Consider the following 20462-nt stretch of genomic DNA (forward strand, 5'->3'; position numbering starts at 1 on the left):
CTGGTGGGGATATCCCGCCGCTAGTCCATCTACGTAGTATGAAAATCTATGATCCTTCTGCTATCCAATGCTTTCGGATTTCTTTCTTTGCATCTTCCTCTTCCCATTTCTGCCTTGGGTCTTTTTTGCCTATTTCAAGATAGGCATAGAGCACTCCGATTCACTGCAGTAGAACGGTGTGCGGCTACCATCAAAGCGTTGATTAGGGTTACAATGTTCTCTAACATCATCCGCTCGGAACAATGACATGGGGGAGACACAGTGACTGTCACCGATCCTCGAACCCTCACCGAGCTATGACCGGTCTCAGTGGCTACGGAGAATGACTTAGACGAGGCGGTACAGGCAGCCCGTGAGGCCTTCCCCATCTGGAAAGCCCGGCCTCTGGAAGATCGACAGCAATGTCTGCACCGGATAGCAGATGAGCTGGAGAATCGACAAGACGGGCTCCGTCCTATTCTTTTCCAAGGAGTCAGGCAAGTCGGTATGCGGATTCCCCCTTTGACCCTTGCTGTGTTAGGGGGCTGGCTAATAGAGGCCGGCGTTGCAGGAGATTCTGGCGAATATTGAGATTGACGATGCCTTGCGGTTCTCCTGTTTGATGGTAAGAACAAAAGAAAACAAAGACTCTATTTCTCTCTCTCTCCCAGAGCAAGATTAGAAAATTGGGGATTCAAGCCGCCCAGTCATGTCCCGATAAGATCGAATATGAGGCTGGATCCGTCCGAACTGTCTAAACGTATCCTCCGCTGGACGTGGTCGGCGCCATATGCCCGTGAAACCTCCCGCTGGTGCTGGCGGTGGTCAAGATAGCAGTGGCCCTGGTGATGGGCAACTGTGTGATCGTAAAGCCCTCCCCAATGACCCGGTACGCGACTCTGGAATTTGTCGAATATGCACTAGATCTCCTTCCCAAGGGGTTACTCCAGGCGCTAAATGGGGGCAACGAGATCGGGGCGCGCATGACCACCCATCCGGGCATCGGCAAGATCAGCTTCACCGATTTCACCGCCACAGGCTGCCGTATAGCAGAAAGCGCGGGGCGGTCGCTCAAGCGCGTGACCCTGGAGCTCGGGGCAACGATGCCAACATCGTCTGCGCTGATATCGAAGTGGACGAGGTAGCCGCCCGAGTGGCCCAGGGGTGCTTTTTCCATGCGGGTCAGATGTGTGGCCATCAAGCGAGTCTACGTCCACTGCGACATCCTGCCGCAGTTCCGTTCCGCCTTCATTGCTGCAGTTCAAAAGATCGTCGTCGACCGCGCGGCCGAGCACTCCCCGCTATTCAGCCCGCTGCAGAATCGCATGCAGTACCAAATTGTTCAAGACTTCTTCGCTGATAGCGCCAAACAAGCCCACACCTTCTCTGTGGGCGGCCCCGATCGCGACGAGGAACCGCTGCCGGGGCTGTACATTTCCCCAACCGCGGTGGACCGTCCGCCCAACAATGCCCGCATTGTCCGGGAAGAACATGTTGGGCCCAATATCCCCATTCTTGAGTGGTCCGACGAGGCCGAGCTCATCCGTCGCGTGAATGCCACCGAGAGCAGGTTGGGTGCCTGTGTTTGGGCGCTCGATATGGCGACGGCGAAGTGCATTGCACGCCAGCTGGAGGTCGGAACGGTATGGCTCAATAGTTTCGCGATCCCCCACCCCCATGGATACTTTTCAGGTTGGAAACAAAGTGGAATCGAAGTGAATGGGGACGTCAGGGTCTGCTTTCATACTGCCATACTCAAACCCTATAGTTTTACAAGTGAAGTTGAGAAACCATCAGTCACTCACTTCGTTCCTTGTTCGACGCCGCGGCGGACGCCGCTGAAAAAATGCGGATATTGGAACCCCAAATTGAGGGCGTCATATTCGCCGAGTGGTCATTCAATTAGTATGACGATATTTAAGAGACCCCAAAAGAAAGGTTTTAAATTTCAACGAAATCCTATTCAGATGTATCATCTTACGGTGTACCCATAGAATAGTCACATCAAAGCTTTATCTTTTTGTTAAAAATAGGCAGGCACCAATTTACTGGTTATGTTACCGTAACTTAACTTAGTTAGTTATGCCCCCGCCGCTTACTAAGTAGAAAGCGGCGCCCCCAAGTTAGCCTAGACCTAAAGCAGAAAAGGAAAGTGACTTGAATTCCCGTAGTGTTGGCCTGTCGGACTAAAGTACCTGTAGTACGTACAGTACACTGCCTTTCCACACCCTTTTCTTGGAGATCGTCATCATCACATTCAATCACCTTCTCCTCCCGCCTCCTCCCACTTTCAAATTTCCTACCTTCCTGCCTTGACTTTTGAGTCTTCCTTTCCTTAACTACAGTTCTTTTCACATATCATATCTTCCGCGCTATGCGCTAGGGTTCATACCTCACTCTTTCTTGTTTCTTTGATCGCTTCCCACTTCCAGACAACTGCTCCCTTACGGGTTAACTTGAAAGTCATGGCTGCCTCCGTTTTACCATTTCGCGACATCAATCTTCACGCTTCGTCCACTCACTATGCCTTCACTTCTCCCTCGTCACCTAATGCCCCTACCCTTGTTGTCGAGCGTCCAACCGGTGACTTGCGTCTCACAAATGGCACCCTTTCTGGTGCGAAGCGTATCTCTAGTATCGCTGGTATACTGGGCATCATCAAGTTGAAACTAGGTATGTTCACCGTCGCGCTATAGTTCTTGAGGGCTTGTTACTGATTGTACTAGACAAATACATCATCGTCATCACCAAGGCTCAGCCCATGGGCAGGCTACGTGGCCACATGGTATACAAGGTTGCGGCGACCGAGTTCCTCCCCCTGCGCGAGCGCCCTCTACATGATTCCGATGAAGATACATATCTGGCACTGTTGAAGGAACACCTTCGTACTGGACCCATGTACTTCTCCTACGCCCTGGACATCACCAACAGCTTCCAGCGTCAATCACAGAGTGATCTTAGCCTGCCTATGTGGAAGCGAGCGGATGACCGCTTCTTCTGGAACCGCTTCATACAATCCGATTTGATCGACTTCAGCCTTGGAGAACATGACACGACCGGTGTGCGGCTCGGCCCACAGCCAGGTGTTGATCCCTATATCCTCCCCGTCATGTTCGGCATGTTACGGATAACCCCGGCAAAGGTCAAGTCAACGTCGTTCACGTTTGCTCTTGTTACGCGGAGATCCAGATATCGTGGAGGCACAAGATATTTCTCACGTGGCATTGATGATCAAGGTCATGTCTCGAATTACAACGAGACCGAGCAAATTGTCATCCTGAATGACGCAACGGGTGGTCTTTCTGGTTTCGCCGGAGGTCAGTCTCTAGCGAAGGAGAAGTTAGGTGGTTCTGGCCAAGACCTCCAGGTAATGGCGTTTGTGCAAACCAGAGGCAGCGTTCCCGTGTATTGGGCCGAAGTCAACAATCTCAAGTATACACCGAAGCTTCAAGTCCGTGGGGTGGAGACTGCTGTTGATGCGGCCCGCAAGCACTTTTCCGAGCAGATCCGACTATATGGCGAAAACTACTTGGTTAACCTGGTGAATCACAAAGGTCGGGAAGAACGAGTCAAGAATGCTTACGAGCAGTTGGTCCGTATACTAGTGTCGTCCTCTACCGAACACACCGAGGCAGATGACGCAACATCGGAAAAGCTGCACGCTGTTGAGCCCGGTCTCAGACAAAACGAGATGGATAGATTACATTATATCTACTTCGACTTTCACAATGAGACGAAGGGACTCAAGTGGCATCGTGCAGAGCTGTTGCTAGATCGGTTGATGGACGGACTCACTCGGGGTGGCTATTTCCGGGGAGTGGAAGACCCTGGTGTCCCTGGTGGACAACTGGACATCCGATCCTCGCAGACCAGCGTCGTCCGGACCAACTGCATGGACTGCCTTGATCGCACAAATGTGGTGCAGAGTATGCTCGGACGGTGGGCCATTACGCGTCAGCTCATCGATGCTGGAGTTTTACGCCCAGGAGAGGCTGCAAACGACGACCGTGAGTTCGAAAATCTCTTCCGCAATATCTGGGCCGACAACGCGGACGTGGTCTCAAAATCCTACTCTGGCACGGGCGCACTCAAAACCGATTTCACTCGCACAGGAGAGCGTACCCGCGCAGGCATGTTGCAGGATCTGAACAATTCTATTACACGCTATGTGCGAAACAACTTCTTGGACGGTCCCCGACAAGATGGCTTTGATGTGTTCCTGGGTGCCTATCTCCCTCCTGACTCTACACTGGGTAGCCTTCAGCTCTTCCTCGATCGCCGACCGCTCATCATCCAGTCAATCCCATACATCTTTGCTGCTGGGGTTTTTATGATCCTGGTCTCAACCTTCACAAGACGCCTACCAGACTCCACTGTGTGGCCACTGCGCTTGTTCGTTATCTTCTGGCTTGTTGTCAGCGCCTGGTGTGCCCGATTTATACTTGCCCATGGGATGCTTTATGTAAGTCTTGGTGCTACACCTTCCAATGTGGTCTTCGGTACTAACGCAAGCACTCCAGGTAAATTGGCCAAAATTAAACACACCCGCAGCTGGCTCTGAAGGGTATCAAGATGCGCTTATCAAGGCTCGCACGGATCCGATCATCGGCCAGTGGCTTCCTGTCAGAAGACACCAGCGAGGCTACAGCAACGCAAGGCTGGTTTTTTTGGAGGAAGGAAAAACAAGGATCGAGTAGTCCCTGAATAGGCCTTTTATTGCACTACTTCTTGCGCTATATTTTATAGAATATTTACTTGTCTACCTTTCTTTAGTGTATATCTAGCCACACACGTCTTCTACCCGTTACATCCACACCCTGCTTACACTTTTCCATGCTTCAATAACACCTTTTAGTTACACCTTGCCTCTGCCAAACTAGAATCATTACCAGCAACACTTAATTGTCAAGTTTGAAGTTTCCCATTGCACTTCTCACATGTAAGAATCAAGGTGTAAGATTGTTTCGTGGATAATGATTTGAGATGTCTATCTATTATTCACGTGACCTTATCGGGAGCCCGAACTCGGACCTACCGGCGCTTGATGACACTACTCCGACTGCGTGTAGGCAAGTACGGCGTTAAAAATAAGTCCCTCAATTAGTCGATGCGCAACAGCCCTCTTGCACGTGAGCAGTGACTGACTTGACCCTGATGAGGGGCTTTCGCAAACTTCCTACCTGCTTTCACTTTCATTTCACTCGCCATATATCATCCAGTTCCACCATTATGTCTCGCAATTATGAGGCAGGTTTCCCCGCAGGCATTTGTCCGCAAGCCACTGGGCGTCAAGTCTAACGATTCGGTGCAGGCTGCGATTGCAGCTCTGAACTCACTGCAAACCAATTTTGCAGTTGTGGAAGAGTTACGCAAGTCACGGAAAGATATGAACCTGTTGTCCATTCCAGAAACTGTTGAGTGGCTTCGTCGCATTGGATATCAGGTCCGCGTGCTCCCCCGCATTATGTTGTCAAGCTCCAGTGTTGACTCCGTTCCATTTTTGGTCCATAGCCCTCGGATCTAAGCTGTATCAATCCTGTACATGTCGCCGGCACGAAGGGCAAAGGCTCCACTTCGGCTTTTATCGCATCGATTCTGTCACAGTACACTGCCTCGCAGCTATCTGACACGGACTCAACCTCGCGATCCCTCAATAAGGTCGGGCTCTACACCTCACCTCATCTGCGCTTTGCTAGAGAGCGTATCCAAATCGACAATGCACCGCTCTCGGAGGAGAAGTTTGCCAAATACTTTTTTGAAGTGTGGGATCGTTTGGAAGAAGCTGCTCGAGTAGCCGGCGAAGATCCTGCGAATCTTAGAACGAAACCTCAATACTTTCGGTACTTAACATTGATGGCATTCCACACTTACATCAGTGAAGGAGTCGATGCTGCGGTTATTGAATGTGGAATCGGCGGAGAGTACGACTGCACCAACGTGATTCAAAAGCCAGCTGCGACAGCCATCACCAGCCTGGGCATTGACCACGTTGCTATGTTGGGAAACACTATTGAGGAGATCGCATGGCATAAAGGTGGCATCATCAAATCTGGCACCAAAGCTTTCAGCGCCCCTCAGCCTCCGTCTGCTGAGAAAGTCCTGCTCGAACGTGCTGCCGAGAAGGGAACCTCGCTGGAAATCGTGAGGGGCCACCCCGAGCTCAAGACTGATGGAGGCGTGAAACTCGGATTAGCTGGTGACTTCCAATATACAAATGCGGCAGTGGCAGTTGCAACAGCGGCTGAATTCCTTCGGACTGTCGGCATTGGGGAGTTGCCGTCAGACATCCTGCAGGAACCCTTACCAGCAAAATTCCGCAAGGGCCTGGAAGAGGCCCGTCTAGGCGGTCGTTGTGAGACACGCACTGAGAAGCGCATCACCTGGTACATCGACGGCGGCCACACACTTGAAAGTATTAGATTGGCTGGCCAATGGTTTGCATCTCAGATCCGGGCGAACTCTTCATCTGCTGCAGTTGCGCAAAAGAAGCAGCGGGTCTTGATCTTCAACCAACAGACCCGTGATAGCAATGCCCTGGCCCAGGCTCTTTACGAGACTTTGGCTGCGGCGTTGGGCTCGGAGCAACCATTTACTCACGCGATCTTCTGCACCAACGTCACCTACAAGGCTGCCGGTTATCGACCCGATCTTGTCAGCATGAACACAAATGCGACGGATGTGGAGAAACTGCATGTCCAGAACAGTCTTGCCGACACATGGCGGTCCATTGACCCTCGCACTGAAGTCAAGGTGTATAGCACCATTGAGGAAGCTGTCGACTTTACTCGGGAGCTCGCTATGAAAGAAAAGGACCTTGTAGGTCAGGATGAAGCTCCTGTAATGACATTCGTTACTGGTAGCTTGCACCTGGTTGGTGGCTTCTTGGATGTGATTGAGACCAAGCCTGCTCCCCAGTAAGACCTGCGTTATGCCTGCCTCACCATGAGGTTTCAACAACAAAATTGGTGATACCCAGACAAAGCAATTATGCCTTGTTTATGCTCTATTGTTTGACTATTTTTATATTATGATAGATTTAGGAGGCGTTGTTTAGTTAAAATTCAACAAGGAAGCTTAGATTCCCACAGATATTAGGGAGGAGCAATTGACTAGACTTCACTGCGACAAAGTCATATAGTGAGTAAATACCGATGGGCGTACCTGTAGATATGCACCCCGCAAGCGCAACTTAGGGACGGACGGCTACTTTGTTAGATGAACGTGGGGCGGGCTTAGAAAACCTTCCCGCACCCACTTCTTGTCTGTTCGCGGTCTCCGATCCGACCATCGAACTTCCACGTGTTTCAAACCGCGCCAGCTGCCATGCCAGACTCCAAGGATAAGAAGGGCAAAGCCGCCCAGGCGTCCAATGATGAGGTCAGTTTTCCTCTTCATCCTAGCTAATCTACCGTCTCAACAACTCACCCGGATTGTCTTAGGATGCGGCGAAACAGAAGTTGACCCCCAAAGCGGCCGAGGCGCTGCTGGAGAATAACCCCGCCCTGAAGAACGAGCTGGCCGGACTCGACAAGGATAAGGCCGCGGAGGCCCTGCGCAAGATGGATATCTCCGAGCTCTTGACTGGTCTGGCTGTTGGAGGCAAGAACCAGAAAGATATGGCCTCGTACAAGTTTTGGCAGACCCAGCCTGTGCCTCGTTTCGATGAGGCCGCCGCTGCCGCCAACGATGTCGGTGGGCCGATCAAGATGATCGATCCAGAGAAAGTGTCGAAGACCCCCGATCCGCTCATCGAAGGCTTCGAGTGGGCTACACTGGACCTCACGAAGGAGGAAGAGCTCCAGGAGCTGTGGGATCTGCTCACCTACCACTATGTCGAGGACGACAATGCCATGTTCCGCTTCCGATACTCGAAATCATTTCTACACTGGTTCGTGCACTGTCCAAGCCACGACTGGATGTATTGATACGGGAGGGCTGACGATATATTTCATATAGGGCGCTAATGGCACCGGGCTGGAAGAAGGAATGGCACGTCGGAGTTCGCGCTACCAAGTCGCGGAAGCTTGTCGCCGCTATCTCCGGTATCCCAACCGAGTTGCGCGTTCGCGAGCAGAAAATCAAGGTCACCGAGATCAACTTCCTCTGCATTCACAAGAAGCTGCGATCCAAGCGTCTTGCACCGGTTCTCATTAAAGAGATCACTCGCCGTTGTTATCTCGAGGGGATCTTCCAGGCCATCTATACCGCGGGTGTGGTGCTGCCAACTCCCGTCAGCTCATGCCGGTACTACCACCGTCCTTTGGACTGGCTTAAGCTGTATGAGGTCGGATTCTCGCATCTGCCCAAGGGCTCGACCAAGGCCCGACAGATTAGCAAGAACCACCTCCCGAGTGTCACGTCTACTCCTAACCTCCGCCCCATGGAAGTTAAGGATATTGATGCTGTCCACGAGCTCCTGGAACGCTACCTGAAGCGGTTTGACTTGAACCAGGCCTTCTCCCGCGAGGAGATCGAACACTGGCTCGTGCACAAAGGAGGGGAGGCCGACCGGGAACAGGTGGTTTGGTCTTACGTGGTGGAGGACCCGGAAACCCACAAGATTACCGACTTCTTCTCCTTCTACAACCTGGAATCTACCATCATTCAGCACCCCAAGCATGATTGCCTGCGCGTAGCTTACCTTTATTATTATGCCACCGAGACGGCCTTCACTGGTGATATGAAGGCGCTCAAGGAACGGCTCCTCATGCTCATGAATGATGCCCTGATCCTGGCGAAGAAGGTACGTCAAATTGTTGCTCGCTCGATATTATTTTCAAATACTGATATTCTCCCCGATAGGCTCGTTTTGATGTGTTCAATGCTCTTACCCTCCACGACAACCCTCTCTTCCTGGAGCAGCTCAAGTTCGGGGCGGGCGACGGTCAGCTTCACTACTACCTCTATAATTACCGGACGGCCCCCATCGCCGGTGGTGTCAACGACAAGAACCTGCCGGATGAGAAGAGAATGGGAGGTGTCGGTGTTGTCATGCTGTAGAGTCCGGTACTCTCACATGTTTGTTTCGAAATACAGTACCAAATCAATGGGTGGTGTTCTGTGGCCGGATAAGCAAGCGGCTAGTCAAAGTCTAGTCAAAGTCAAAGTCAATTGTGACACGACGAATGTGAATACTATTAGTTCAATTTGAGATATATACTCTAGAGGGAGTACAAGCTTGATTCTTGAAGTATAGGAACCAGGAGCAGTATACCTAGTACAAGTTATACACGGGACTGGTTAACCCAAAATGGCAAGAACCCTGCTGGCCGTGAGGGGCCGAGGCCCTTCAACTTAACTGGAACTTCAGGTTGTTGCTTTAGCCCGCATGCGGAAACATCCTTAATTAACCTACCTCTCCCTCCCCTCTCCCCTTCATCATCATCATCATCATCAACACCACACTTGCTCATGCCCCTGATCATGGTATAGCATTTGACAGACAGTTTAAGTCTTTCGTCTATACATCCGTATTGATTCAAGTTCTACTTCCGCGTTCTTAGTCCCGCAGATGATAGCGATCGTCACCCCGACTCATCGCGGTGGGTTCACGTCGTCATCACTGCGGAGTGTCCCGAACTCATACTATCAGTGCTAATGCTACAGCTGTCTCTTAATTATCTTGCCTACTCCTGCAACCCTGGTACATTTCTGACACATGCCACCCCTTTTTCTTTTGTGACTATCGCAAAGAAGAAGCACAACCAATAACCTCTGCGTTATTACTCTCCAAGATGGGTGCATACCAGTCCGCTGAGTCTGCGGGTCATAAGTCATCTCCAGGTCCGTACTCCGTAGCGAACTAAACTATATTTACCTGCCCACCTTCTAATAATCCCCAGAGGAGCTGAGCTACGTGCTTGCCGAGCGTTTCGCCACAAAATGCTTCACCCCTTTGGAGCTCACTCACTTCAAGGACAACTTCTACAGCCGCGCAATTGAACAAGGCGGGGTCAAGTACTGGAATGAGAAGATACTCTCCGACTTCCTTGGCGTCCCAGATAGCAGCGACTCTCAATGTCCCCTCGACGCGGGTCCGGTGATCTTTCGCATGGTCTCGTACCTGGGAGCGTTCCCGTTTCAGAACACGCTGGCGCCGAGTGTACTCACATTCGATGCTATGGTGAAGGTCGTTGTTTTGCTCACTGAAAGATATGGGAAGGTACTCAGAAAGGCACGCAGAGATCGCATTAGGCTACTGTTTGGGAGCTTAGCAGATGTCGGGAGAAGAGATGAGGAAAAGTCGGCAAGTATCGATGTGTCCCAAGGGGACGACGACGCACTGGGCGACACTGCATCGAAGTCCCATGCTCCCGGTTTCGCCATAGATGCTCCTGCTAACGACGGGTACGACGATGAAGAAGATGATGACCTGGCTCTGGCTGCCTTGGAATCACTCGACGCGATCGAGGTCTTCAAACATGATTCGCGCGTAGAGAGAGCGGTCTATGAAGCTCGAATCTCCGACAATACTTTTCGTCGCCTGCTTATGCTGCTGATTGTGATATCAGATCTGAAGACCACCGAGTCTGCAGCAGTTTACACCTCGAATCTGAGCGTGACTCGCATGGAGTCAATCCGGAAACAAACAGACAGCATTATGGCTGCCTTCCACCAGGAATCATCTGGAGGGATCAGGTACAAGTCTTTCGCAGAAAGCGTGGCCTCCTCATTACCGTACTTGTTTGACCCTTTGACACCGTTGTTTGAGCACTTCTTGTTCAGCAAGAACTTGGACCTGTCCCAGAAGCGCGATACGCCGGACTTGACAGAATCGAAATCTGATAAGCCCGCTTTGAACGAGTTGCAGTTGCACTCCTCGCCCTCGATTATGCTGGAGGGAAGTTTTGAATCAGTAATATTGAGCACGAGCATCATCTCACACCTCTCGTTCTTCCTTCCTTCTACATCCGAGGACCTGAACTTTCTTCGCGGCCATACGCGCTTACACCCTGTCTTTTCGACGGCCGCACATGGCTCCTCGCTCACATCCTTCTCGCACAATGTTCTCACTTGGTCATCGGGTACACTGCTCCTTCTTGAGGGTGTATCTGAGACGAACAGCCCGATGATCCTCGGCGCATACTTACCACAACCCTGGAAGTCGCCCTCGTCAACTACCTCATCTTCCAAGTTCTCCAACTCAGTCCTCCCCTGTCTTTTCCAACTCTCCCCAAAACACATGCTTCTGCAAGGAAATTCTTCCCCTTCTGTACAAAAGCCAGACACCCCCACAGCCTACTTCTCCACAAGCTCGGGAATATCTATAGGGTGCCGTATTCCGCCCTCGTCACGAAGCAACCACAAGCCTCCCACTCCGCTCGGGGCAGGCAGTCTGACCATTGATGCCAATCTCGAGACAGCGACCTTTTACGTCCACCCTGTCGGCCACGACGGGTCGTTTCTTCCTCCAGTGTCTAGCATAGGGGCCGAAACCACTTACAAGACGAGCATAGACATCTATAACCTCGAGATCTGGGGTCTTGTCCCCGACCCGACGACCACCATCTCCGAGGACGGGAAAAGCGCCGTCGAGCTACAACAGGCGAAGTGGGACTTCGAAGCGCGCGAGGCGGAGCGGCGGCGCAATCTGAACCTCAAGGCCGGGGCGGGTGACTCGGCTGCTGAAAGTGCTCGCTGGCTGTTGGAGACTGCCGGAATCATTGGGGACAATAGTCGACGTGGCGGCTCACATGTGGTTTGATTGGTTATGATCGTGACACGTTCGCGGTTGTTTGAGATTGTATATGATGTTTGCGCAGAGAGATTCCTGCCGGGCACAAACTTGGATTTGGTCAAGCATTTTACACATAGCTTTATCTGTTGGCGCATATGGGAGGGTTTGATACGTTATTATTGCTTTGTTGATACCAGAGACGAGAATCAAATGAACTTGCAACAAAGAGTTTGGGAAAAGTTCTGCGACGGACGCACTGCACCGCGTAGTCATTGATGAATGGGGAATTATATAAAGCTTACATCTGATCTCTAATATACCACGAAGGGAGCAGTGACAGTGGCCAGCGCGGGCGGGGGGGGGGCTGAAACAATTCAAGCCCCCAAAGGCGGAAGGCCCGTAGGCGGCCCATAGAAATCCAACAACTCCTCCTCCTCTTCCTCTTCAACCGCGTCCTCCTTATCACCCAGCTGCTGCTGCTCACTGATCTCAACATCCGAGTCGGTCGCCTTATTATTCCCGCGCGAGCTGAATCGACTCCGCTGGCCCGGCGGCACAGGCGTGCCCCCGGTCTTCCGACCACCACCAACAGAATCATCCACCTCCTTGTTGGCATTGTTGTTGTTTGAGGAAGCATCCTCCTGCTCCTCCCGCGGCAGACGATACGCCAGGAACCCGTCGGGGGCCCGCTCGGCGCGATCCATGATCTCGTTCATGTACTTGCGCACCTCGTCGGCGGGCTTGACAACCCGGGTCAGCGGCTCGAGGACCTTGGGGTTGCTGCTGAAGATCCGGAACGTGACGGGTTGGTAGTACTCCTTCAGATTGGGGTCGTCGTCTTTTTTCTTGCTGCTGTCCTTGGGGGTGGCCGCGGCTGCGGCGGAGGGGGGCTCTTTCGCCGTCGTGGCCGGGTCCTTTGTTGCGGTAGTGGTGGTGGTGGTGGACGTAGCGGCGGCTTTGGTGCTGTCGGGTTGTTGCTGCTCGCTGGCTGCTGGTTTGTCGCTGCTGCTGCTGCTGCTGCCGCCGCCTTCGGTTGGAGTGGGGTTCGGGGTTGCGGGTTTACTGTCCCCTGCGGTTGCAGTAGCGGGCGTTGGTTCTGTGGAAGAAGCAGGTTTCTCTTCCGCTTTCTCCTTAGCTGGCTCTTTAACCTTCTCCTTCTCCTTCTCCTTGTCTGCGTCCTTCGGTTTCTCTGGTTGAGAGGGTGTAGCCGCAGGTGTCTTGTTCTTGTCGGCTGCTGCTGCTGCTGCCGCTGCCTTCTTGGACTTGGATTTGGAGCCGGATTTGCCTTTGGCCCTGGACGGTGGTTCGGTGCCGGTTTCGATGGGGAACGGCGCTTTGGGATCCACTTTACGCACGAGAAGGAAGGAGGCGAGCACGGTGGTTCCCCCAGGGAGCCATTCCAGGATCGTGTACTCGGGGAATAGATAGCGATCGCCTGAACCTGCGTGGCCGGAGGTACTGCTACCGTACGGAGTCAGTGGAGAGGTAAACTCAAAGACGACGGACTTGTAGTTGAGCCTTGGAGGTGGTGGTGGCGGCGGCGGCGGAGGGGCGGGGCGATAGTATGGAGTGGATGATCCATACTGCGGTGGACGTGACTGGATTGCAGGGGGTTGCCCTTGATACGGAGGTTGCTGATATTGCGGGTAAGAAGGCCCTGAGCGTGGTCCTGGCGTCTGAGATTGTTGTGGTTGATGTTGCGGCGGCGGCGGCTGCTGCTGCTGCTGCGGTGGAGGCGCGGGACGTCCACCTGGGGTGGGTTGCTTGGTAATTTCCACTACTGGCGCTGGCCCCGGTGCAACAGGCGGATGAGGAGTTTGTGGTGTAGCCGGCTGGGTTTGCGCGACAGGCCCGGGCTCCTGTTTGATTTGCTGTGCCTTGGAGTTTTGTGGAGTTGGAGTCTGCGGGGGTTGTGATGGCGCGCCAGATTGCGCTGCTACTGGACCTGCAGATGGCGATGATTTAACTTGGACTTCAAGACGCGGAGGTGGTTGGGTTTGAGGCTGTGTCTGCGGGGTTGGATGCACTGGTTGCTGCGGAGGTCGTTGTTGGGGAGGAGGGGGCTGTGGTGTCTGTTGCGGCGTCTGAGGTGGTTGGTGGGGAGGTTGTTGTGTTCTGGGCGCGGCCTGCGGATGAGCAGGAGTAAGTGGTAGTGGTTGTCTCTGTTGTAGTTGTTGCTGCTGTATCTGCTGGCGTTGCTGCTGTTGCTGCTGCTGTCTTTGTTGCTGTTGCTCCCTTGCTCTGATTATAGCGTTAAGTTCATCTATGTGAGCTTGAAAAGCACGTAATTGCTCCTGAGACGCCTTGCTGGAAGCCACCACGCGCATCAAGGCTTTGAGGTCCGGGTCGGAGGCAGCTCGAGTTGCGAGCATTTGAATCACTGGGTCTGGACTGGGCTTCGGCGGTTGTGGCGGCTGCTGCTGCTGGGGCTGAGGATGTTGTGCCGGAGACGGTCGCTGCGCCGCTTGAGGCCCGGGAGTCCGGTGAGGAGTGTGGCTAGGTGTTCGAGCGGGATGCGGTGGAGGTGGATGGCTGGCAGGATGATAGGCCGGCTGAGGTGTGCCTGAAGTAGCTTGTGGTCCATGAGGAGGGTGCTGCTGCTGTTGCTGTTGCTGCTGTTGTTGCTGCTGTTGTTTTTGCTTTGGCGGTTGCTGCTGCTGCTGGCGTGACTGCTGTGGAGGAGTGGGACCCTGCGGATACGGGTGATATTGTTGGAAGTTATTGGGATGGCCGTAATGAACCATCGGGCGCTGGGGTGGTGTATACTGAATCGGCGGCGGCGCATTGGGGTCTTTCACCGTATATAACATAGCATCGAACAGGTGCGGGCCGACCACAATATTGCAAGCTCCAACCTTGGACATGCTCTCCTTGGGTGGATTCTTGCCTTCGATCTGCTCTCTCTTCGTTTTCTTGGGTTTGGTCCAGTACCGTTCGAGAATGCCGTCGCTAAGCCATTTCTTCTTCGATCGTTCTAGGGAGGCAAGAAGGATCGCGCTACACAAAGTCAGTCAGTTGAAATGCTCCTTGAGATGAACGCGTCCTGGAACAGCGGCCTGGAGGAGAAACCGCACCTTTCCGCGATGGACTGGTACTCCTTCGACGAGAGGTCCCCCGGCTGCGGAGCGGGCAAGGTGGGGAGAGCTTCTCCATCCTTGATTTTGGTAGGTAGAGGATTTTCGATCTTTTCTGGCTGCGGAGAAGGGGGGGCCGGAGCAACAACAGGCGTTGAAGCCTTTCGTTTGGACGATTGTTGAGGTTGAGGAGAGGATCGAGGCGCGGCTTCGGACACCCGTCGCTTCGCCGCAGGTTCGCGGCGTTCGCGGGCGGAGAGTCTCCGTTTCTCGGCCATAGCGAGTTTTTAGCAGGATAGGTGATTGAATGAGATTATGGTTGTATGATTCTGTTTGAGCTCCCCGTGCAATACATGGGGAGCATTGCGCAGAGAACCGACGTAGGTGATAATAAGAAGGGAGAGTTGCGGAGAGAAAAATAGCGGGAGGGAAAATGACCGAATCGGACAAACGAGCCTCCCTCAGCTAAATCGAACCTCCGCCTCAACTAACTTATTTGACTGTACATGCTATGCGTGATCTCCACGTCAATTGCTTGCATGATCTGATATCTACTCATCTCTGAAATCATTCTTCAGAACATGGTTGAGCTTCAGTCCATCTTCCGAAAAGCTTACTGGTCGCTGGCAGCCGGAGGCCTGTTCTATGTGCTTGTCGTCTATGCGCTCACATATCCTATAGTCCAACGCTTGTATGATTCTTGCTGCCACCCACTCACCTGAGTTAAAGCACCTTAGAACTCCACAGCTGACCAGTTCGCCATACTTCTATTGCCCTGCCAGCGCACTTTATGTTCACAAAGTGAATCCTACACGATGGCAGGACATCAACCTTGTTGAGTCCTTCGGATTCCTGAGTATGCTCTCAACCTCGATCCTCTGAATAGATAATAAATAACCAGGTATTGACACGCGCATAGAAACGCAAGTACAACCTTTCAACCTGTTAACTCCCGACAACGAGACCTTGTACGCATGGCATCTTCTTCCGCTGCAACTGTGCAAGGAACACGAAGATGACCTACATGAGAACGAACGATACGGCCCAGCGGAGGACTACACCAAGACCTCAGCATTTAAGCTGCTCGCCCACGACCGCAATGCGCGAGTCGTTGTCAACTGTGAGTCCCACCCCATCGAAACAACAAAACACTATAAAATCACTCACGTCACATATCTTCGACCACCAAAGTCCACGGCAATGCTGCCCACCTCGCCTCAGCCCAGCGGCCAGACATCTACCGGCAACTTCTCGGACTCTCGACCCCGTCACATCCCGTCCATGTATTCGCCCTGGACTACCGGGGCTTCGGCCTCTCCACCGGCTCACCCACCGAAGAAGGCCTCATCACCGACGGCGTCGCCCTCATCAACTATCTCACCGCCGGCCCGCTGAGAATCCCGCCGTCGCGCATCGTCATCATGGGCCAGAGCCTGGGGACCGCTGTGACCGCCGCCGTGGCCGAACGCTTCGCATTCGGGTCCTCCGACCCAACGGCTCTCCAGCCCGCCCTCATGAACCCGGAGCCCTTCGCCGGCGTGATCCTCCTAGCCTCGTTCAGCAACGTCCCGAGCCTCATCGACTCCTACAGCGTGAAGGGCATCACCCCGCCCATGCTCGCGCCCCTCTCCGCCTACCCCGGCATCAAAGACTACGCCAAGCGCCAGATTGTCGACCGCTGGGACACGGCTGCCCGGGTTGCGCGGTTGTCGGGCGTCAGCAACAACAACAGCACCACCATCACCACCACCACCACCACCACCGGCAAAGACCACCATCCGGCCCCAGCGTATGTCGAGCAGGGGTTGAACCTGTTCATCGTGCATGCAGCCAACGATGTCGAGATTCCCTGGCAAGAAGGCCGGCGCGTCTGGGCCGCGGCCACGGGAGAAGCGGTCGAGAACAGCCCCGGGAAGATTGTGGTGTCGACAAGGGACTCCGCTGGCGGACCTAATGAAGTCCAGATCTGGGAGAGCAGTTCGGCCACGGACTCTGCTGTGGTCAAGAGGGTTCGATGGGAACGTGTGGCGTATGGAGGTAAGTGACACTGCCGTCCCCGGTTCGAATTGGAGGAGTGATTACTCGGTTATTCACGCTGTCTCCCAGGCCATAATCGCGTAGCAACGTTCTCGGTTGCCGCCTTGGCTGTGCTGCGAGCCTTCGATGGCTGAAGCATAGTTTTAGTTGGATTTAGCTGCACCGAATCACAAGGAGATCGCCACTGGGATTCGCAGTGAATCTCCCACCGTAAACGTAAAAAGACCCGCAATATTACGTCCTTTGAATGAGGGCACGATCGAATCTCGCGGAAGAGGTAAAGTTACCGCGTTGAAGCCATAGCCAGGTGTTAGTTCTGAGATATGAGCTTGAGGGGCGGCGTATCTGACCCGAGATAGATATAGACCTGGATGGATTTGGCATATGCCAAAACTCGCCATGTATTAGCCAGGTGCCTGTTTTTCAAACAAAATACTTATCCATATCTAGAGCACTTGTATGTCTTCGAACTTCATTCGTTCAGGAGAGGAGATATATCGAAACCCAACTATCAAAAACTTTATGTACAATCTGTGTTAAATGCATCCATGCCTCTGAGCTCGGGGCTTTGCATGCCCACAAAACAGCCTTGAGAAGGCCTCTGGTCTAAACGCGCAGAAGGGTTATCTATTTTGCTTGGTAAATGATACATGAGCCCGAGGTATTTGGACAGAGGTAACGAAAAAAAAAAGGAACACATCATTTTCATATTCAAGAACACGCCGGACCGGTTTTGGGAAGGAGTCAGTTATACAGGAGAAAGAGGAGCTGGAGTGTAGTTCATTCGTCTCCGAAGCCCTCGTAGGTGATTATGTGAGGGGTGGGATCGAGCCAGTATGGCCTGAGACTCGCGCGATGCATGAGAGGGCTGCCCCCTGCATTCGAGTTAACGCGGTCGGAAAGCGATTCCCGTCGCTTATTTCTTGTGTCTGTCGGCCTGGGCCTTCAGATACTTGGCAATGAGCTCTTTTCTGGAAAGGTTGAGAATGGAGATTAGCACCCTTGATGCCTTCACTTGCAACGTGCAACGTCTATGGGTTTTGGGGGATACTTACTGAAGGTGACCAGGAGCCTTCTCGTAGTGGCTGAACTCCATGGTGTACTCACCCTTACCCTGGGTGGCGGCACGGAGGTTGCTACTGAAGCCGAACATACCGTTCAAGCTGCAGTCGGCTTGAACGGTGAACTCATCGACACCAACTTCGGAGTCATTGATGGTAGCGCCACGCTTGTTCAAGAGAGAAATAACATCACCCTGGAACTCAGAAGGAGCAGTGACAACAGTCTTCATCATAGGCTCGAGGATAGAGGGGTTGGCTTCCTTGAAGGCCTTGCGGAACGCCTGCTGGGTTGCGTTCTTGAAAGACATTTCAGAGGAATCGGTCATGTGAGTAGCACCATCGTTGATGACCATCTTGGTACCCAGGACCTTGTGTCCAATGAGAGGACCCTTGTCACAAGCCATGTGGAATCCCTTTTCACAGGCGAACACGAACTTCTCCGAGATACTGCCACCAACAATCTGTTCCTCGAAAACATTCTCCGACAGACTGCCAGTAGGCTCCATCCAACCCACAACGCGGGCGAAGTCACCAGGACCACCGGTCTGCTTCCTGAGCAGATGATCGAATTCAATGCGGTGGCCGATGGTTTCACGGTACGCGACTTGAGGAGGACCGGTCTCACAGTCTACCCGATACTCACGGCGCATGCGCTCAACGTAGATGTCCAAGTGCAATTCACCCATACCGGAGATGATCGTCTGTTCACTCTCGTTATCGAAGTGCACACGGAAGGTAGGATCCTCTCTCTGGAAACGAGCCATTGCCTTGGAGAAGTTGGCGCCATCCTTGGCGTTCTTGGGCTTGATGGAAAGAGAGATAACGGGCTCAGGAACGAACATAGACGACATGGTGTAACCCAGCTGGCCATCAGTGAAAGTATCACCAGAAGCACAGTCGACACCGAACACAGCGCAAATTTCACCCGCTCCGACCTCACTAACATCCTCCATCTCATTGGAGTGCATGCGCACAATGCGAGGAATCTTGACCTTCTTGTCCGTGCGTGCGTTGAAGACGTTAGCACTCTTGCGCAGGGTGCCTTGGTAAACACGAATGTAGGTCAACTGTCCGAAGTTGCTCTCTTCCAGCTTGAAAGCGAGACCGACAAATGGCAGTGAGTTGTAAGGAATGAGCTTGACCGAAGCCTCGTCACGCTTCTTATCGAGAGCGAGGTTTTGAACTTCGGAAGGGTTGGGGAGATAATCGATGACACCATCAAGCATGGGTTGCACAGACTTGTTGGCAAGAGCCGAACCCATGAAGACAGGGGTGAACTTGAGACCGATGGTCGCGCGGCGGATAGCCTGTCTCAGTTGATCCTCGGTGGGCTCGATCTCGCTGAGGAAGAGTTCCGCGATCTCGTCGTCCACGTCAGCGAGAGTCTCAATAAGCATGCGCTTCCGCTCCTCTACGACATCCTTGACCTTCGCTGGGATCTCGTCCTTGACCACAAGTTCTTCACCGTTGGGGCCGTGGTTGTAAATAGCCTTCATTTGAAGGAGGTCGACCACACCCTCGAATTCGTCCTCAGCACCAATCGGCACCTGGACAGCAGCAGCAGGGATCTTGAGCTTGGTGTTGATCTGATCAACGGCCTTGAAGGGGTTGGCACCCATCCGATCCATCTTATTCACGAAGGAGATTCTGGGGACGTTGTAACGTCTCATTTGACGATCGACAGTGATGGTCTGGGACTGAACACCGGAGACAGCGCACAGAATCATGACCGCACCATCGAGAACACGCAGCGCTCTTTCGACTTCAATGGTGAAATCAATGTGACCCGGGGTATCGATCAAGTTGAGGTGGTACTTCTGCTCCTGGCCCTCCTTGTCCTTCTTCACCCAGTCACAGTACGTGGCAGCAGACTGAATGGTGATACCCTTCTCACGCTCCAAGTCCATGGAGTCCATCTTCGCGCCTACACTGTCACGGCCACGGACCTCGTGGATGGCCTTGATACGGCCAGTGTAGAAAAGGACTCGCTCGGTACATGTCGTCTTACCACTGTCGATGTGTGCCTAATGATTCGAGAAAGTATGTTAGGCAAATGTAGACAACCGAGCCAGAGAGCGTAAGTGGATTTCTTACAGCAATACCGATGTTGCGGACTTTATCCAGGCGTGCGGCTTCAACAGGGTCGAGATTCTCAATGATAGCTTCCTGCGACAGAGCATCGGGGGTGGCAGCGGCGGCCTCGAGGCTAGAACGATGCAATACACGAGTCAGTAAGCGTGTTTTAGGAGATATAGTAGACTGACAGAAGGATAGACAAGCAGAGCCAGGAGATACTCACACAGCATTGGCAGTGGCGGAGGCATTCCTCCTTTGCTGGTTCTGTTTGCTGAGGACGGACTGATAAGCCGGAACAACAGTGGCTGAACGGAGAACAGCGGTGGATGCGCATCTCCGCGAAAGAAGGGTCTGAGACTGAAGGCGAACAGGAGTCCTGGCCAAGCCAGAGACAGCACGGTATGGCAACCGTGAGAGAGTAGGACACCTCATGACTGCGACCGACGACACCGAGAACGTTGAATGAGCGCTGGTGCTCTTTTGGGACAGCCGGGAACCGCGACCTGATTTCTTTTCTGCGGCCCCGAAAAAAAGTTCGGGGAAGCCAGGCACGCGGTC

At 53.1% G+C, this 20462-nt stretch overlaps 8 protein-coding genes across 8 annotated transcripts; 6 read left to right on the forward strand and 2 right to left on the reverse strand.

Annotated features, from left to right (window-relative positions):
* Positions 1–242: 242 nt before the first annotated feature.
* BO95DRAFT_448661 (ALDH-like protein) lies at positions 243–1759 on the forward strand (the record flags this gene model as incomplete). Its single annotated transcript, XM_025587895.1, has 14 exons — positions 243–303; positions 332–471; positions 536–604; positions 627–731; positions 810–887; positions 918–1120; positions 1142–1160; positions 1182–1190; positions 1215–1309; positions 1343–1367; positions 1392–1457; positions 1500–1562; positions 1593–1694; positions 1748–1759. The coding sequence occupies 14 exons, from the start codon at positions 243–245 to the stop codon at positions 1757–1759; spliced, it is 1047 nt and encodes a 348-aa protein (XP_025447871.1).
* A 457-nt stretch (positions 1760–2216) lies between these two features.
* Positions 2217–4631, forward strand: BO95DRAFT_437509 (putative phosphoinositide phosphatase (Sac1)). The gene is made up of 2 exons (XM_025585288.1): positions 2217–2652; positions 2706–4631. The coding sequence occupies exons 1-2, from the start codon at positions 2445–2447 to the stop codon at positions 4538–4540; spliced, it is 2043 nt and encodes a 680-aa protein (XP_025447872.1). The 5' UTR covers positions 2217–2444; the 3' UTR covers positions 4541–4631.
* Positions 4632–5064: 433 nt separating this feature from the next.
* Positions 5065–7094, forward strand: BO95DRAFT_402271 (tetrahydrofolate synthase). The gene is made up of 3 exons (XM_025583884.1): positions 5065–5226; positions 5291–5422; positions 5491–7094. Exons 1-3 carry the CDS (start codon positions 5134–5136, stop codon positions 6895–6897), a joined length of 1632 nt encoding a protein of 543 aa, XP_025447873.1. The 5' UTR covers positions 5065–5133; the 3' UTR covers positions 6898–7094.
* Positions 7095–7229: 135 nt separating this feature from the next.
* BO95DRAFT_437511 (glycylpeptide N-tetradecanoyltransferase swoF) lies at positions 7230–9149 on the forward strand. The gene is made up of 4 exons (XM_025585289.1): positions 7230–7356; positions 7419–7867; positions 7936–8722; positions 8782–9149. The coding sequence occupies exons 1-4, from the start codon at positions 7303–7305 to the stop codon at positions 8977–8979; spliced, it is 1488 nt and encodes a 495-aa protein (XP_025447874.1). The 5' UTR covers positions 7230–7302; the 3' UTR covers positions 8980–9149.
* Positions 9150–9345: 196 nt separating this feature from the next.
* BO95DRAFT_477830 (TLD domain-containing protein) lies at positions 9346–11864 on the forward strand. Its single transcript, XM_025590006.1, has 2 exons — positions 9346–9762; positions 9822–11864. Exons 1-2 carry the CDS (start codon positions 9714–9716, stop codon positions 11681–11683), a joined length of 1911 nt encoding a protein of 636 aa, XP_025447875.1. The 5' UTR covers positions 9346–9713; the 3' UTR covers positions 11684–11864.
* Positions 11865–11905: 41 nt separating this feature from the next.
* On the reverse strand, positions 11906–15104 carry BO95DRAFT_469661 (uncharacterized protein). The gene is made up of 2 exons (XM_025589455.1): positions 14731–15104; positions 11906–14653 (listed from the first exon to the last, which is right to left on the reverse strand). Exons 1-2 carry the CDS (start codon positions 15006–15008, stop codon positions 12031–12033), a joined length of 2901 nt encoding a protein of 966 aa, XP_025447876.1. The 5' UTR covers positions 15009–15104; the 3' UTR covers positions 11906–12030.
* A 143-nt stretch (positions 15105–15247) lies between these two features.
* On the forward strand, positions 15248–16901 carry BO95DRAFT_469662 (alpha/beta hydrolase; the record flags this gene model as incomplete). The annotated part of the gene is made up of 5 exons (XM_025589456.1): positions 15248–15421; positions 15513–15586; positions 15650–15850; positions 15922–16767; positions 16837–16901. The coding sequence occupies exons 1-5, from the start codon at positions 15312–15314 to the stop codon at positions 16899–16901; spliced, it is 1296 nt and encodes a 431-aa protein (XP_025447877.1). The 5' UTR covers positions 15248–15311.
* Positions 16902–17215: 314 nt separating this feature from the next.
* On the reverse strand, positions 17216–20396 carry BO95DRAFT_469663 (elongation factor G). Its single transcript, XM_025589457.1, has 4 exons — positions 20128–20396; positions 19923–20034; positions 17823–19852; positions 17216–17738 (listed from the first exon to the last, which is right to left on the reverse strand). Exons 1-4 carry the CDS (start codon positions 20334–20336, stop codon positions 17684–17686), a joined length of 2406 nt encoding a protein of 801 aa, XP_025447878.1. The 5' UTR covers positions 20337–20396; the 3' UTR covers positions 17216–17683.
* Between the last annotated feature and the right edge of the window lie 66 nt (positions 20397–20462).

The sequence above is a fragment of the Aspergillus brunneoviolaceus genome, assembly GCF_003184695.1.
Source record: "Aspergillus brunneoviolaceus CBS 621.78 unplaced genomic scaffold BO95scaffold_1, whole genome shotgun sequence".
Lineage (NCBI taxonomy): Eukaryota > Fungi > Ascomycota > Eurotiomycetes > Eurotiales > Aspergillaceae > Aspergillus > Aspergillus brunneoviolaceus.